This window comes from Poeciliopsis prolifica, unplaced genomic scaffold (genome assembly GCF_027474105.1).
Source record: "Poeciliopsis prolifica strain line A6 unplaced genomic scaffold, Auburn_PproV2 SCAFFOLD006, whole genome shotgun sequence".
Lineage (NCBI taxonomy): Eukaryota > Metazoa > Chordata > Actinopteri > Cyprinodontiformes > Poeciliidae > Poeciliopsis > Poeciliopsis prolifica.
In genome coordinates, this window is record NW_026562381.1 from 5317032 (window position 1) to 5332964 (window position 15933).

Genomic DNA, 15933 nt, shown 5'->3' on the forward strand with positions numbered 1-15933 from the left:
GAACTTTTATCATCCCACATACTAATGATGATGAATTGACTTTGATTAAAAACGTTTTGGCTCATTTATCACATTAGATGTGATTATTACCATCTCCTCGCTTCTGACCTGCGCTATCCCAGCATGCATCACCCGTTTCCTAGCAACAGCGGGGATGAAACGCCTCGAACCAGAGCCGTTAGTGAAGGGAATCAGATGGAGCCCAAAGCTATAATAATATATATATTATATATATAACATATAAAACTCAGACTAAAAGCTATAGTCTGAGTTTTTTGTTTTTTTTTTTACCTCTGAACTGTTACATTTAACGAGATTAATCATAAATAGGAAAAAATATAAATAATTTATCTCCAAAATGCGACTCTGCTGTCCTTCTAATAGACACGTAATAAAATTTTATTTAGCTTTCTAACGAAAAAATAAGAACATTTTTGGCTTTTTACACCTTTTGTCTTTGTTTGTGAAACGTTTAAATTTTTGCAATCAACAGAAACGCATCAACTGCTCTAGATTTGGACAATGGAAACATTAAAAAGGTTTTTCTGGAATATTTAACGTTTCAAGTTAAATATATGTAAAACCACCACTAGTTGGATGTTTGTCTACAACTGCAGACAAGCATTAGATTTTTCATAGTTGGGTTCTTTCTAGTCTGTGCCAGACTTCTTAACTTCGCTGGACATTTTATTTTAAGGTCAAACACAAGAAATGGTGTTTAATTTTCCCACCTTCTTTATTTCAGATATCGTTTTTAGAATGAATTTGTTTTTGAATTACAGGTCTTGCAGCACCTAGTTTCTATTTAACAATGAAGACACAAAGCAGCAGGTGGATAAAGACTTTGGAGAATTTTATTTACTTCCTAATTCCACAGAAGACAAATATAAAAAAGTAGATCATTCTCTGGATTCGGTCGTCTCTCCTGCATACGTTTCTACCACTCTGTCTGAACCCAGACAGTTCATGTAGTTTTAAAAAATATCCATTCAATAAGAACACGAGCAGGAGATAAAAGTCAACTAAACCCAAAAAGCATGAAAAACAAGAAAATAAAAATGACCGTTACTGTAAACTAATGAATGAGTCCAGCTGGATTCATATTCTGAGAAATGTATTCAGCTATGGCTGCATGTGACTGACCACATTGGCACCGAACACAAAACGGATAAATAAAAATTTAAAAAAAACATCTGAAGAGATTCTTGATGCAAGAGCTAGTAGTTCCTAACGCTTTACTGTTTCACATTAAGCGTGAACAAAGAATTTCCTCAGGTAGTCGTTTTCTCTCAGAGCTGCAGCGCACAGAACTGCTGGTAGACGGCCAGGATGTGATGGTCAAGCTCAGCAGTGAACAGCAGGTTCTCCAGAGTTCCCATATACTGCTGGATGGTTCCATGATGCTGCAGGACAAAACATGAAGTCAGATCAAAATCCCGGTAAGGCATTTTAAATGTCTGTTTTATAATAAAGGATGGAACTACTGGAAAAACTGAATGTTAAAATGATACCAAACACGTGGAAGATTTATTCTTCTAACTATGTAATAAGTGGAAAGTGATGTTTACCATGAGGAAGACCTGCTGCAGCCGCTCGATGCAGTTTTTATACCAGGGTGTGCTGATGTCGACGCTGCCTGTCTCGCAGCGAACCAGATGCTCCGTCAGCAGCATGATGAAGCGCTAGGAGAGAGACAGACAATCCTTAACATATTCTGCACTATTTTCATATCAGCTTTATCATTAAAAAACTAATTTTTTTTGGTATTTTGTCAAATTGAAGTCATAAAAATGTCTTGATATGATATGTAGTCACTATTCCTATGGAAAGTCACACTAATTCCAACTAAACTAGAAGTGTAAATAATTAATTTTTCCAATTTCAAATTGTGACGTGGAAACTTAGAAAGTTACATTTACGAGATTTGCAGGTGATTTATCTGCTAATTAACTACCTAATATTAGTTAGTTCTACAATTTTATGGCAAACTGTAAAATTAGGGCTTGAACATATAAAACTAAGTCTTAATGACTACAAATATCTCAACTACATTTTTAAAAATATATATTGTACAGAAGATTGATTTCAAGTAAGTTTTCATCCACATGAACCCACACAAATCCACCACTTACTATGGTTTTAATCATGCCAGACCCATAAGCGTCAGTGTAGCGCAATTATTATCACAGCCAATCAAATTGCTTCAAAACAAGCACAACTTCCTATTAGGAAGTAAACATGGTGCGAGGACGTTTATTTGTGTGGACAGGTTGATGTGTTGATGTGTTTTTAAATAGCATTGAATATAAAGTTAACAAAACAAGATGATGTCCACTGGGAGTTGTATCAAAGCACTGTTATTTGTCGCGCGAGACGCTAAATCTCCATTTTTCCAAGGTCACACGCAAACATAATTAGAGAGCTCTCCTCACATCTCCATTTTGGTTGGAGTTTTTGTGAATAATTTTGGTGGTATAAAACAGTTTTGGTGTGGATGAAAGGGCACAACATATCAGAATGTGTTTGTTTTCCCAGATATTTACCAGTGGACCAGGCTTTGGAAATGTTTTTGAGCAGCCATACCTGGAAGATGACAAGGAAGAGGTTTTTCTGCTCGCTCTGAGCTGACTCCACCTTCTCCTGCAGCCTCTCAATCTGCTCCTCCAGCTGACCCTCCTCGTCCTCCTCGCTGTTCTTCTCCATGTCCTCGTCGTCCCCGCTGTCCCTCTGTCAGGACACGGACAGACAGAGTTTAAGGTCATGAACGTCAGTTGTGCATTTTTACTTTTTTATCTTTAAGGTTCTGACAAATCTGTCTAAATGTAGTCACATTTGTTGGGTTATGTTTAAATAGTCCACAGCAACAAAGTTTAATAATAAATAAAAAAAGACGTGGGGTTACCCTCTTGTGCTGCTGTTTCTCCAGCTTATCTTTAGCTTCCTCCAGCTCCTTCTGGATCTTCTGCACGTGTTTATTCATCTTTCGGATGGTTGAGTGCAGAATCTCCCAGATGAAAAGTCTAAATGAGTTAAAAGTATTTTAGATTATAGATGAAAAGAGAAAGATCTTTATTAAAAACGATGGTGTGTATGTCACCTGGTGAATTCGTGAGCCATGTCCTGAGAGAAGAGCCAGTTGGCGACAGCGGCACAATCCACGATCTGCGTCCGAATCATTTTATCCACCAACACGGCGATCATCTGAAACACAAACGTCTTTTCCCGTTACGTTCTGGTTCCAGCACATACATCCCTCGTCTCCATTTGAGCCGTTTTTACCTGAGGGTGGTTCCTCCACACCTCATAAACCACTTTCAGGATGTGCAGCTTCCCGTCGTCACTTTCCGTCAGGTTTTTAAGGATCTCGTGGAATCTGGAAGGATTCAACACAGCGAAATCTGCAGGATTCATTGACTGGTCATTATGCACGTTTAGATATCTACAACAATCATCAGGACTTGTTAGACTCCTCATATTGCACATCCTAGAGCTGAGCGATATAGTTTAAAAATAAAGTTAGATTTCTTCATACCGCTTCTGATTTTAAATACTTTTTCCTCCATTTTTTAAAACAGAAACTGCAAATGACAGACATTTAGAAAAAGCGGCTTTTATTCCAATCATCTTTGATAACGTCGTCATGAAACCGCTCAGTTCATATAGTTCTTCCTTATGTTAAAAAATGAAGTATTTCTATCATGTATTGTGTGTAAAAATTTTCCATCTGCTAAACCTTCAAAAACCAAAACTTTGATTTTTTAAAAATAAAAATCTATTTATTGCCCAACTTTAGCACAATGCAAAACTAAAATCTGGTTTCAGAAATCCCCATTTGACTTCACTCCAGACAACGCCACATTCCCAACTCAACATCAATCATGTCGTTTTCATGTTTTGACAAATGGCGTATCGCAGTTGGAGACCTACTTGCCGAGCGCGCTGAAGGAATGGCTGAAGGACTTCGCTGCCAGATGGAGAAGAGTCTGAAGAAACACATCTATCTTCAGTGGGTTGAAGCTTTCACCCTCATCTGCATCAGCACAACAGAAAAAAGAAGACGTGACCGAAAATACAGAGAAATAATTAGCAGCAGGATGGAAAGCAAACAAACTAAAGTTTACAAGTAATGAAACATGCTGTGCCGATACAACACTAAAGAGATGATCTTACAAACTGAGAGAAGGAGGACTTAGTGACAGAAGAGAAAAGCCTTACTACCAAACTGTTACAAAAAGTACAATCTGCTCTCAAACGACGAATAAAACCTCAGACAAACCATCATCATCCTCCTGGTTTGGGTTGGGGACTTCTTTGAGGATGGCGAGGATTTCCTCATTGGACGCTCGGTTCTTTATGGCGTTGGAAACTGTAATGGAAACTGGGTAACCTGGCAATGAGGCTGTGAGGAAAGAAAGAAGTAAATATTACATTTTGTTATTTCAGTCCAGTTTGTATTATTCTGAGGCAGGTAATGACATAGAACAGTGGAAGGGAGTCTTACTACCATTCTCGTCTCCATATTTGAAAGAAAAGAGGGGCTCAGCAGGGATGAGGGCGGAGAAAGTTGGAGGGACAATGTCCACGATCCTCTGATGGTATGAAAGTCTGTAATTAAAGCAACAAAATATGGATATTACACTGTAAACAAGATTTACACAACAAACAGTACATTAGAATGAATGTTTTCCTTCAGTTTCGTGTTAATTCATATTGATTATCTCCAACTGAGATGTGGAAATGTTTTATACCTCATCGATTTCTCCAGAACCTCTTTGACAAACTTGGGTTTTGGTTTCTCTAAATCCAATGTCAAACAGTCTGCCCTTTACAGATGAAACATGGACAAGATTAAACTAAACTCTGAGTTACTTTGTTTTTAAAAAAAAGATTACATGTCTCTGCCACACATCGCTCACCAGTCATCCCAGCTCCATCGAAACTGGAAGTTGCTCAAATGATGGGAAAACCAGTTGATGAATCTACAAGAAGAAATAGAGAAATTGGGTTATTTTGTTAGATTTATCAAAACAGATCTTTTTTATAAATGAGATCTTAAGAGGATCATATTTGCTATGAAAATGATCTGATGTGACGACCAGAGGACTTGGCCAATCACAGAAGCCTAAACAGCATCTCTATGCTGAACAGCAACACAGACATTTACAGCTCTAATGGTCCAAAGATATTCCATGAATGATCAGGGATTCCTGAAACATTTAAAAGTTTAAAGGGTTTAATAGCATTTTGCACCAATCTGATGGTTGAATAACCTAAATAACAGATTACAAACAATAAATATCTCTGTTGTTGAGCTCATGTCTATTTATTCAATAATTTAGCAGCAAAATCAGATTTTGAATTGAAAATGTTGCTTTTTTAAATACAATTAATTAAATTATAGACCCCATAATTAACTCAATTAGAATGTTTAATCAAGTGAAACCACTAGCATGAAGTATTATTACCTGTCTATGCAGGTGGTGTTCATTGTGTCCAGCCTCATGTAAAGCATCTCGGTGGCCTGGGCCAGCTGTCAGGCAGATGTAAAGGTAAACAACAGCAGCAGTCTGGTTTCTCAATGAATGTATGTAAAGTTCTCATTATGCAACTCCTGAAACAAAATGACAAATACAAGTTTCTATCCACTAAATGCAACAGAATTAACTCTGAATGCCACTCAAACCATCAATTATTCCTCTAAAAAGGAGAAAAAAAAACAACAACTTTGTGCCGTTATAAGAGACTTGAGACTCATGCTGGATGACCGCGATTCTCAATTATTGTTAATGTCTCCATTTTTTCTCGCCATGGAAACAGTAAAAGATACAACTTGAGGGAGTGACCCTGGCTGCAGCTTGCAGAGCTCGATGAGAAGTGTAGTGTACATGACGTCAATGTGGGGCGGTAATGGGAGCTGGAAAAGTTCTCCAAAGATCACCTGAAACAAAGAAAACTCAACTGGTAAATCACAAGGTTTTGATTGTTCCACTTTGTGTGGAAGAATCATGAAAGAGAGAAATACCTCCACGATGTGGTAGTTCAGTGGGATCTTGTTTTTTCCTGGGTAACTGAGCAACTGGGCAGCACTGGGCAGGAGAAAACAGCAGCACAGCTTTAGTGTTTTTGTTCAGAGCAATACACATCACAATAAATTTTGCTAGACAATAAATTGTCCCAGAAATTATTGCAACAAACACCAATATTACCATTTTCAAACAGTTTTCAATAATATTAATAATAATAATAATACACAATAACGTGTATAAAGCGCTCAAAGATAAAAACATATTTCTAAAGCGTATTTAACACAGAAAACTTTAAATAAAAAATCAAAAAACTAATGAAAATAATTAAAACAGATTATGAAGTCTCTGTACCCAATTTTTTTCCCACAAAATAATAATCACTCAGCTTTCCCAGGGAAAACAGGCAATAGTGGCAGGTAGAACAGACTGACGACTTTCTACTAGGTTCAAATGTTTTTCAACATTAAAGGGGAGAATCTCTTTGATGATTGTTGTTCAAATGGAAATTATGGCACTCATTTTAATTTATTATATGGTTAATTTATTGCTTATTGTGGCAGGATAGCTGCTATGTAACTATTTCCTCATGCACTCCACCCACCATGTTTTCCTCTCTCTCCAGTGGGTTTTGATAATACAGTGCAGGTTTTCTTCAATCACAAACCGCTCCACAGAATGGCTGCCCGGCATGACGGGACCCTACGGAGAAAAAATTAAAATAAAGCCTCTGAAGCTAAACTTATCTGTCCTTCAGAAGAGATGGACGAACCTCTGGGGCGTCGGTGTAGTCGAACATGCGGAAGATGACCCGGGGGATAGGGTACTGGGCGTCAGGCATGTGTCCCGGCGGGGTGAACGGGGGCAGGTTGTGCTGTAGCGCCTCACAGAGAACGCTGTCGAAAGCGATGTACGGACGAAGGATGTGGCGCTCCTGCCAGCGGTCTTTCTTCAGCTTCTGAATCTGGGCCCACAGACAGTCCAGATACTGACAAGAACAGGAGGAAAGGTTATTCTAACTGCATACAAGGAACAGGAAAGAAAAACAACATCACTACTATTTAACAATATTCACTGTCAGGTAATATTTTTAAAAATTAATTTGGAATCAATACCAAAAATGGTCAAGTCAGCAGTCTTCCACATTAGCATGTAGCCCACAATGTAGCCATCAGATTTTCATACGCGTTTAGATACATAATACTGAATTTTCTGAGTAACTGAATGTTGAATTCTCATTAGTTGTCCCAAAGTAAACAAAATAAAATCATTTGGAGTATCTGTGTATGAAATTAATTGATTTACATAAAGTTCCTTTTACTGATTTCTTTTCCAGGAATTGATTTCAATTTCTCTCTCCAGATCATCACTTGCTGTACTAAGCATTTAGACTTTTTACAAGCAATCATTAAATAAAACTAACCTCACATCAGTCCTTTACCTGTCCTGCAGTCTGCAGCTCAGTGAGGGAATACAGTATTCAGATTGTCTTAGTCAGGAGGACTCTGTATGTAAAATATATGCCTCAATAAGCAATGTATGCTTCAGGCTTTTATTGTGAAGGTTTGCAGGATGTTGAAACAAATAGTTTTAAAGTTGTTCTTTTGTGTTGTTTAAAATTTTTATCAGTAATCATTAGAAATTGAGACTTTTATCTCTAGCATGTTTGCCAACTGACACAAGAGCACATCACTCCGGATAGCAGCACTCTCACCTCTTCCTGTGGATGAGGTTTCTCTGCCGTCCACACCTGCAGCATAGGAACATGAGTCTTCACTCTCCTCCTAAATATATGCAGGGAACAGTGTGGGACAGTGTGAGAGTACAAAAAAAAAAATAGAAAACCAGATCAGAAAAAGCATGAAAAAAAATCTAAATATGGGAAACACACTTGAGGTAGCCTTCAATCTGACTGAGGAGTCGGTCCATTTCAACGTCCTTCTTCTCATAAAGCTCCTTCCCAACCCAGGGAAGACAGGACAGAACGACATACACAAACCAGTCCGATCGAACCTGTGGAAGGAAATGAAACCAGTTTAAAAATCCTGGAAAGGAAAAAGGAGCACAACACAGCAGGGTCACAGCAGCAGCTACTTATAATCTGTTCACAATCAGAACCGCAAAACATTTATACAAAAATTTTATTTGAATATTTTAGATGTTTATTAAACAAAAACTAAATAAAATTTATTCACATTTGTCATGAAAAATTTGTTATTTTTCATGACAAATTTTTAAAATGCAATAATATGAAATACAAAGTTATCCACATATTTACACTTTACCTGTGGCACGTCTTCCTCTTGGGTAACACTAACAAAATTTTCAAACATTACCACCATAGATGGAGCGGCGATGACATGGCAGTTAACCAAATCAGACAGAAAGCGCACCTGAAAAAGGGAAGTAAATAAATTATCTTTAAAAAAACTGATGTGGTGTTCAATTTTATTTTAATGATAAAAGTCAAAGTACCAGGTAAACTGCTTCATTATACAGGTTGTTTTTTAAAGTCTCCTTCAGCTGCCTGATCATCGCCTCCACAAACTCGCCACCAAAGTTGTAGTTTCTGGCATTGAGGAGACCGACTAAAGTCGTGTAGACGGTGAGCTTCTCTGGCAGCAGGCGAGCGCTGTTGACAGATGGCACATCAGTGAAACAACCGTCTAAAACTAACTATACTCAACAAAGACAAATAACGTTCACAAACTTACACAGCACATAAAATACGCAGGATTTTGTTTTTGTAGTTGGGAAGGTCAGCCTCCAGGACGCCTGCGAGGCCCTCCAGGTTGCTCTCGAGGGAAGAGGTGCTCTAAAGACATAAAAAAAAAAACCATGTTTTCATATTTAATATAGCAGAAAAACAATGACACAGAACTGGAATCACATTTTATATGTTCATGTGATAAAGGCTAAAAATATGTCGAGAAGCCCTCTTACTTTTTCTCCTACGCGACATATCAAAGACTCCAGACGATCTTCAATTTCAATGGGCTCAGATGTTCTTCTCCTCTTATGAGCTTGACCTCCTGGTATGTCAAAGCAATCCAAAGGAAAAACTATTATTCGTTAATTTGACAAGCAGTAGATATGTGTTCACATCTCAACTGAATTTTTCTCACAAATCAAATGATAATCAAAAAGATTGCGTTTAGTTAAACTGGGCAAACATCAGTAATTGAATTATTTCTATATTCAATTCCCACATATTTATGTGGGGAACATATATTGTAGTGTTCCTTAGTAAATATTTCCTGGGGTTTTGTGTGATTATATTGTGCCTATTTCCTTGACTGCCATGTGGCTACATTGGCTGCTTCAGGGCATAACCTTAGGCATACCTGAAGAATCTTACAAACTAATAATGTCTCTGAAAAACTCTTGATTCTTAAGTTCCTTGAATAGTTTAGCAGATTGTCAATAACTCTGCACTGCCACACATCAAAATATAAATCAATGTATAGAAAATACATTAGATATTTCATAAAATTCAGACTTTTATCTATTAGATACAGATAAAAAGTAACATTTGCAACACTTATTTTGCTGTCATTATTTTTTTTAAAATAAATGTTAGAAATACTATTTTAGTTGAGACTCTTAATAGTGTCTATGTTTCAATGTTTTGCAAATTTGTTTTAGATTTTATCTTATTTAAAACACTTTGTGTTCAGCTTGTGCATGTAAGCACTTAAAAACTAAGTCTTGAACCTCAATCAAAGTTGTGCAGATGTACGTAAATAAGTACAATTTAAACGCAATTTCTAAAAAATATTAACAACTTTTTCGAATAACTGCTTAAACGATGTCTAGGCTTTTAACGAAGTATTTTTTTATGTACTTATATTGTGATGTGCCAGAACAGCAGACAATGAGTTATTTGAGCAACTTCCGAATATTGTTTCATTCACTGAAACTATGAGGAAATGATACATTTAACACAAACAAGCATTTCATAGTATTAACAATTTAGCTAACATTAATGTGTATGATTTTGTACTGAAAAATCTTTTGTTTTTGAACCATTTGAATTTTTGACTAGACATCAAATCACACAAAAAATCTGATTAGTTGCCGCCCCCATATTAATTACAGCTATTTCAGCAGTTAGCTGGCTAACGGTCAGAGAACCAGTTAAATCCGCCGCGGCTCTTAGTATGACCTAGCAACTCGTAATTCAATACCACTAAGTAGACAAACTAATATTTGTTTAAATGCGTTTTAATTGTGCGATATATCAATCAAAACCCATAAATAAAATCACATGACATGTAACCCTGCAGCATGCGTGAATGAAGCGAAAACGCGCTAACGTTATTAGCCTAACGTCTGCATTTAACGTCCAGACTTACCGTCGTTCTCATCGCTATGTCGCCTCCTTGACATTATGTGTAATACCTATTATAAAGGCAAAAATACACGACGGAAAACGGCGATAATAAACAAACAGAAAGTCGGTTAAACAAGCTGCTTTTCTGCTGGTTCAGCTCGATGCTAACGCAGCAGGGCAATAACAGCGGTCTGATTCGAGTGAAGCACATCCGGGATTTTCCGGGTTCAAACGGAACGTCCACTGTCTTTTGTCGTCCGACCTACAAATTGGCACGTTTGTAATAAATGTGTCCTCTGTCATCTTTTGGGATGCCATAATAATAATAATAATAATAATAATATAACATATTTAAATTACGATTATTTAAAAATGTTGATTTTTTAAATAACAATAAATGTTATTTAGTCTTGTCCTGAAGCTGTTTTTAAAGACCAAGAAACAACAATGGCGGCAGTGGAAACATCTTGCTCAGAGTTCCTGAACTGGGAGGTTGAAAGTTCAGTTTGCAACGAATTAAAACAAGAGAAACAGCTGTCTGCCTCGCAAAGAAGATGCTACAGCCTCTGTAGGAGGAAGGTGAGAATATACTGTATTCAGCTTCTTGGTGTTATTTGTTGAAACTGTTTCTAGTTATTCCTCCTATTTAAGAATGATAAAGGAAAACTTCCAGATAACTCTTGACACATTTCTTTAAGATCTGAAGTGGAATTTATCAACACATTGAAATGTTTGATTTTGAGGAGCTTTAATTTTGAAACTCCGCATAGATCTCGATGAGTTTTAGACATAAAACAGCGACAAATATTAGAATAATATTTTATCTTCATATTAGCGGACATTAAAATGTAGCTGTAAAAATACAGCTTTTACTTTGAAAGATCTCGCAAACTTGTGCTAAATCTTCAAATAACCTTATAGGCAATACATTATTGTGTACCCAATTTTGGACGCATTTATCCCAAATTTTGTTAAGTAAAATTAGTGACTTCTCTAGTGTATAAATGTGAATATTAGACTATACTGTCTAAAAATAATTTGCTATTGAAAAAATATCAAATAAAAAATCAATAACGTTAATAACCTGTGATATGCATTTAATGTTCAGTCTTTCAACATTTGGTCCAGATGTTGGAGAATTATCGACAGGCTTAAACTCATGCATTTAATTGATATACTTATTCAGATCTTTTAAAATGTATAAAATTGTTTTGTTTGTTTTTATTATAATTAACTTTTTTTTTTTAAAAAAAAAAGGCAAAAAAACACACATTTGGATCACTGTAAAACTTTTACCCCTGACTCCAGATCAGCTGCTTAACCACACTGATCTTCTAGGATTACATTTTTAAAAACATTTCCTATGTCACATTTTTCTCTCCTTCGCAGTCGTTTGCCACCTTCGTAGCATCCGTGCAGAATGGTTATCAAGATAAAGAAAACGCGTCCTGGTGCTGCTGTGGCCAAACCTTCAGCGAACACTCTGCCATCCATAAACATGTGGCTAAAAGTCATAATTCTGATATACAGCAGCTCACTGAAGCCGCGTATGAACATTTACTAAAACAGCTGGAACAAGAGGCTGAGCCGCTAAAGGAATGCAAAGTTGAAGTAGCGGACATTTCTGTATGGATACCAGATATCAGCCACCTCTCTGAGGAGAACGTGATAAAGTAAGCGAATATTAGATATTCTCCTGTTTGCTACAGTTTTAACGCTCTCTGTCATTTTAGATTTTATCTGTTTATCTCTTGTTTACATATAGCGGCCCTGGAAAGGTTCTTCTTTATTATCATTACTGTCAGCTGGATGATCCCCATGTTATCTGTGCTTGGCAGAAAGCTTTATGTGAAAAGCTTCACTTAACAGGCAAGGTGAATGAACTCTATCACTGTACTGCTGAATGTTGAAATACTGGAAAAAGGGAAATACTTCATAAAATTAAACTTTTTTTAAATGTATTGGCCATCTTCTTCAGATAAGGGTGGCAGCAGAAGGTATTAATGGGACAGTTGGAGGTACCAATGCGGCCACTGATATTTATGTCAGTGCAATGCTCTCACATCCTGCCTTCCAGATTGAAAAAGAAGATTTTAAGGTCAGAAGCAGATGGAAAAGCAGTTGTATTTTGCGACTTTGTTTTGCCAATTAAACTTCTAGCCTGGTAAATTAGTAGAAATATTTGTAATATTTCTCTCCTTGACGTTTGTCTAGACCAGCGATGGAGGTGCTGAGTGTTTTACAGACTTGAAGGTTGGAGTCTTTAAGGAGATTGTCCCAATGGGAGTTGATCCTGATGCTGTGTCCTACAAGCTGGCAGGTACTGAAACATTCTACTAATTTCACTTCTATAATTCTGCTGCTGCTATATATAAACTATAATAATCGTAGGAAACTCTACTGTTCATTAGAGTGGCTTTTTCATTGTCAGCTTTTACAACTCAAATTTAAACTTTATCAATAGTTAGTTTTACTGTTGATATACATTTTTATAATACAATTATTTCCAGTACTTTAAAATACTGGTGTGATAAATAACACATTCATTATTTCTTAAAGAAAGTAGCCAGACTTTTTTTAATCATTGATGTGATTTAATCAATATTTCTTCCAGGTTTCTGAATATGTGTCAAAGTTTATCTTTGGACATTAGCTGCATAAAATAATTTATAGATACACAAATTTTATTAGTATTTTTTTAGTTATTATTATTATTTTCTTTTTTTTCTCATGTGTACCTATTGATGTCTTTAATAAAGTTGATGATGATGATGACATCATTGTTTTCTGACAAGTTTTCTATAAATGTTATTAAATTATAAATTATTCAAGTCTGAAAAACTGACTAACTCAAGGGCCTAACCATGTTTTTCTGATCATAACAATCTTGCAAATAACTTTATTTTGCATCATAAAACTTTTTACCAGCTGCAGCGCATTAAATTGTTTTTCATGCCAACAAAGAGAATGGTAAGCTCAAATGCTGACAAATATGGTAACAGCTTGCAGCGAGTGAGTGAGTTACAACCTGAGGGTAATAAAAAATGTTGAAAGGCTGATGAATCTTTACATTTTTTCAGTTGGAAAAAACCCTTTATTTTAGGAAAGAGGATGAAAAAGAGTGAAAATAGAACCGGCCTGTTTGTTATTTAAGCATTTCAAATTCTCATTAATATAATGTTTTTTATTGCCGTTTCTTTGCCAGTTTCACTTATGTGCTTTCTTATCAGTTGGAACATAATAATTGGTTCTTGGCTACGTTTTCTCTTACGTGTGGAAAGAACACTTATTCATCCCTGGAATTTATGTCTACTTTTATGCCCGAATAATTCAAACTTGAAGGTTAATTGTAATATCAAACAAAGAAATTTCTGAAAATAGTTAAGTTACTGAATGGAAGATTGGTAAAAACTGCTAAATGTCTGTTTGGCCTCCCAGGAACTCATCTGGACCCTGAAGAGTTTCATAAGGAAGTGGAAGCTCTTTTGGCAAACGGAGATTCTAGCGACGACACTATCCTCCTCGACTGCCGCAACTTTTACGAGAGCAAAATTGTAAGTATTGATAGTTATAATTGCAAGGCATACTGAGCAAAAAATTAGTTGAAAACAATAAAGTATGTGCGGTTGTTCTGGTTGTTAAATCTGCAAGATGTAGAAGTAAGGCTTGTGAATTATTTAAATTTTTCTTTCCCTCAGGGCCAGTTCACTCAGTGTCTGGCCCCAAACATCCGTAAGTTCAGTTATTTCCCAGACTACATCGACCAGAACCTGGAGCTGTTCCGGAACAAAAAGGTTCTGATGTACTGCACAGGAGGGATTCGCTGTGAACGTGGATCTGCCTACCTCCGCTCTAAAGTAAGCCAAATCTTAGTTTTAAAACTTCCCTTTGGAGTTTTATTTATTGTTTTTGGTTGCTGTGTTTAATTTTGGATATGTCTCCCAGTGTTAAGTATTTGTTTGAGATGATTAACTTTCATTATTATGCCATTATCAATGTATTACTTGAAAATAATCTGAAAATAATATCACTTATTAAAATAATTACTGGGACAATTTATTGTCCAGCAAAATTTGTTATCATGCAGATTTGGTGCTAACTCCCATTAAGCTCATCATTCTCCTTTACAGAAGGTGTTTAGTGATAATGTATTTAGTAGAAATGTATGTTTTAAACATTCTCCATGTTTTATAAAACATTTTTGTTCTTATCTAACCTGTAAATGTTGCAGGATGTGTGTAAAGAGGTTTACCAGCTGAAAGGGGGAATCCATAAGTACTTGGAGCGTTTCCCTGAAGGTTTTTATCGAGGGAAACTTTTCGTGTTCGATGAACGCTACACCATCTCCTCCAACAATGATGTCATCGCAGGTTGGACTGTTAATTAAACTACATTACCTTTACCTTAAGTGCAAACTTAAAGAAAAGCTTGTACTGTCAGGAAGTTATTCATTTTCCATTGGAGTTCTTTAATCTTGGTGTCTCTAATCAGATTGCAGGTATTGCGGCCTTCCATGGGACCAGTATGAGCTTTGCAGCACCCAGTTCTGCTGCCAGTTGGTGTTGTCCTGTCCCAGCTGCAGAAAGAAAGGTTGCACCGCCTGCTGCCCATCCTGCCAAAGGAAAGGAGAGACTCAAGACAAGGAGGCCTTTGATGTTCAGCAACCCAAAGAAGAGTGCGAGTGCACCGACACACGGGCCAGAATCCCTCAGGATGTTTAACAACATAAGATCTGGATTTAAAGTGTCTTAAATAATTAATGGAATGAGCAAATTTATTTTAAAAAAATTTATAGCAATGTTGAAAATGAAATAAGAAACAACTAAATATATCAATTACTGAAACCTTTTAATTAAAATATAATGAGAAGTCATAAAAGTACCTCCTGGATCTATGAATTGTATCCTTATTTTATGATGTAAATATTCAGAATGTACAGACAGTAATTAAAAATTTTCAGATGTGTTTTGTTTTGTTTCCCCCATTAAGTTTTTATATTGCAGCTCCAAACTCTGGATAAACAATATTTAAGTACAAACCAGTAATTGATGAGGCTCATTAACCAAAAATATGCAGAATATTTCACATGCACTGTGTGTAATGCAAGCCTTGCGATGCTTATTGTGTCAGTTAGAGAAGCTGCATGTGTTTCATATACAAACCACAACCACGAATGCATGATAGCTGTATGCAGCTATTTGGTTTTTTAAAAAACCAAATTAAGTAAGGGATACATTTTTTATTGAAATGTTGAACTTAATTTTGCATATTTTGTATTGTCAACTTAAATTGGAGGAATTAGATGACCTTTCTAATCATCTAATTCCAACTAGTACTAAAATAAACTGACATGTTGATTTCAATAAACTAAAGGTGGTTGAACTTTTTGAAATGCAAAACAATAACAGTTGGTTACCGTTTGTGTTTTTCTTTTAGGAGAAAAAAGACATTGTTGAAATAGAAAACAATGTTGAAGTAGAAATAGCAATTGCATTTTATTCAGATAAAAAGCAATTGCTACAAATATTTCTGTTTCAGTATTGAACCAAAACTCAGAGTAGAGAAGAAGTCCATTAT

At 36.1% G+C, this 15933-nt stretch overlaps 2 protein-coding genes across 3 annotated transcripts; one reads left to right on the top strand and one right to left on the bottom strand.

The window, feature by feature from the left end:
- Positions 1-836: 836 nt before the first annotated feature.
- LOC129360649 (nuclear cap-binding protein subunit 1) lies at positions 837-10605 on the bottom strand. 2 transcript variants are annotated; one of them, XM_055030974.1, is made up of 23 exons: positions 10379-10605; positions 8967-9055; positions 8738-8838; positions 8499-8655; positions 8309-8416; positions 7915-8036; positions 7738-7807; positions 6796-7011; positions 6628-6725; positions 6023-6086; positions 5828-5938; positions 5466-5530; positions 4917-4979; positions 4749-4823; positions 4505-4605; positions 4277-4399; positions 3928-4030; positions 3280-3373; positions 3098-3201; positions 2903-3020; positions 2584-2727; positions 1569-1682; positions 837-1403 (listed from the first exon to the last, which is right to left on the bottom strand). In XM_055030974.1, the coding sequence occupies exons 1-23, from the start codon at positions 10410-10412 to the stop codon at positions 1290-1292; spliced, it is 2388 nt and encodes a 795-aa protein (XP_054886949.1). In that variant the 5' UTR covers positions 10413-10605; the 3' UTR covers positions 837-1289. The 2 variants fall into 2 exon arrangements, with proteins under 2 accessions (XP_054886949.1, XP_054886948.1); XM_055030973.1 differs by having other exon boundaries at positions 4502-4605.
- A 49-nt stretch (positions 10606-10654) lies between these two features.
- LOC129360650 (thiosulfate sulfurtransferase/rhodanese-like domain-containing protein 2) lies at positions 10655-15717 on the top strand. The gene is made up of 9 exons (XM_055030975.1): positions 10655-10935; positions 11746-12029; positions 12122-12230; positions 12335-12454; positions 12571-12676; positions 13795-13910; positions 14055-14213; positions 14588-14726; positions 14848-15717. The coding sequence occupies exons 1-9, from the start codon at positions 10804-10806 to the stop codon at positions 15075-15077; spliced, it is 1395 nt and encodes a 464-aa protein (XP_054886950.1). The 5' UTR covers positions 10655-10803; the 3' UTR covers positions 15078-15717.
- The last annotated feature ends 216 nt before the right edge of the window (positions 15718-15933 follow it).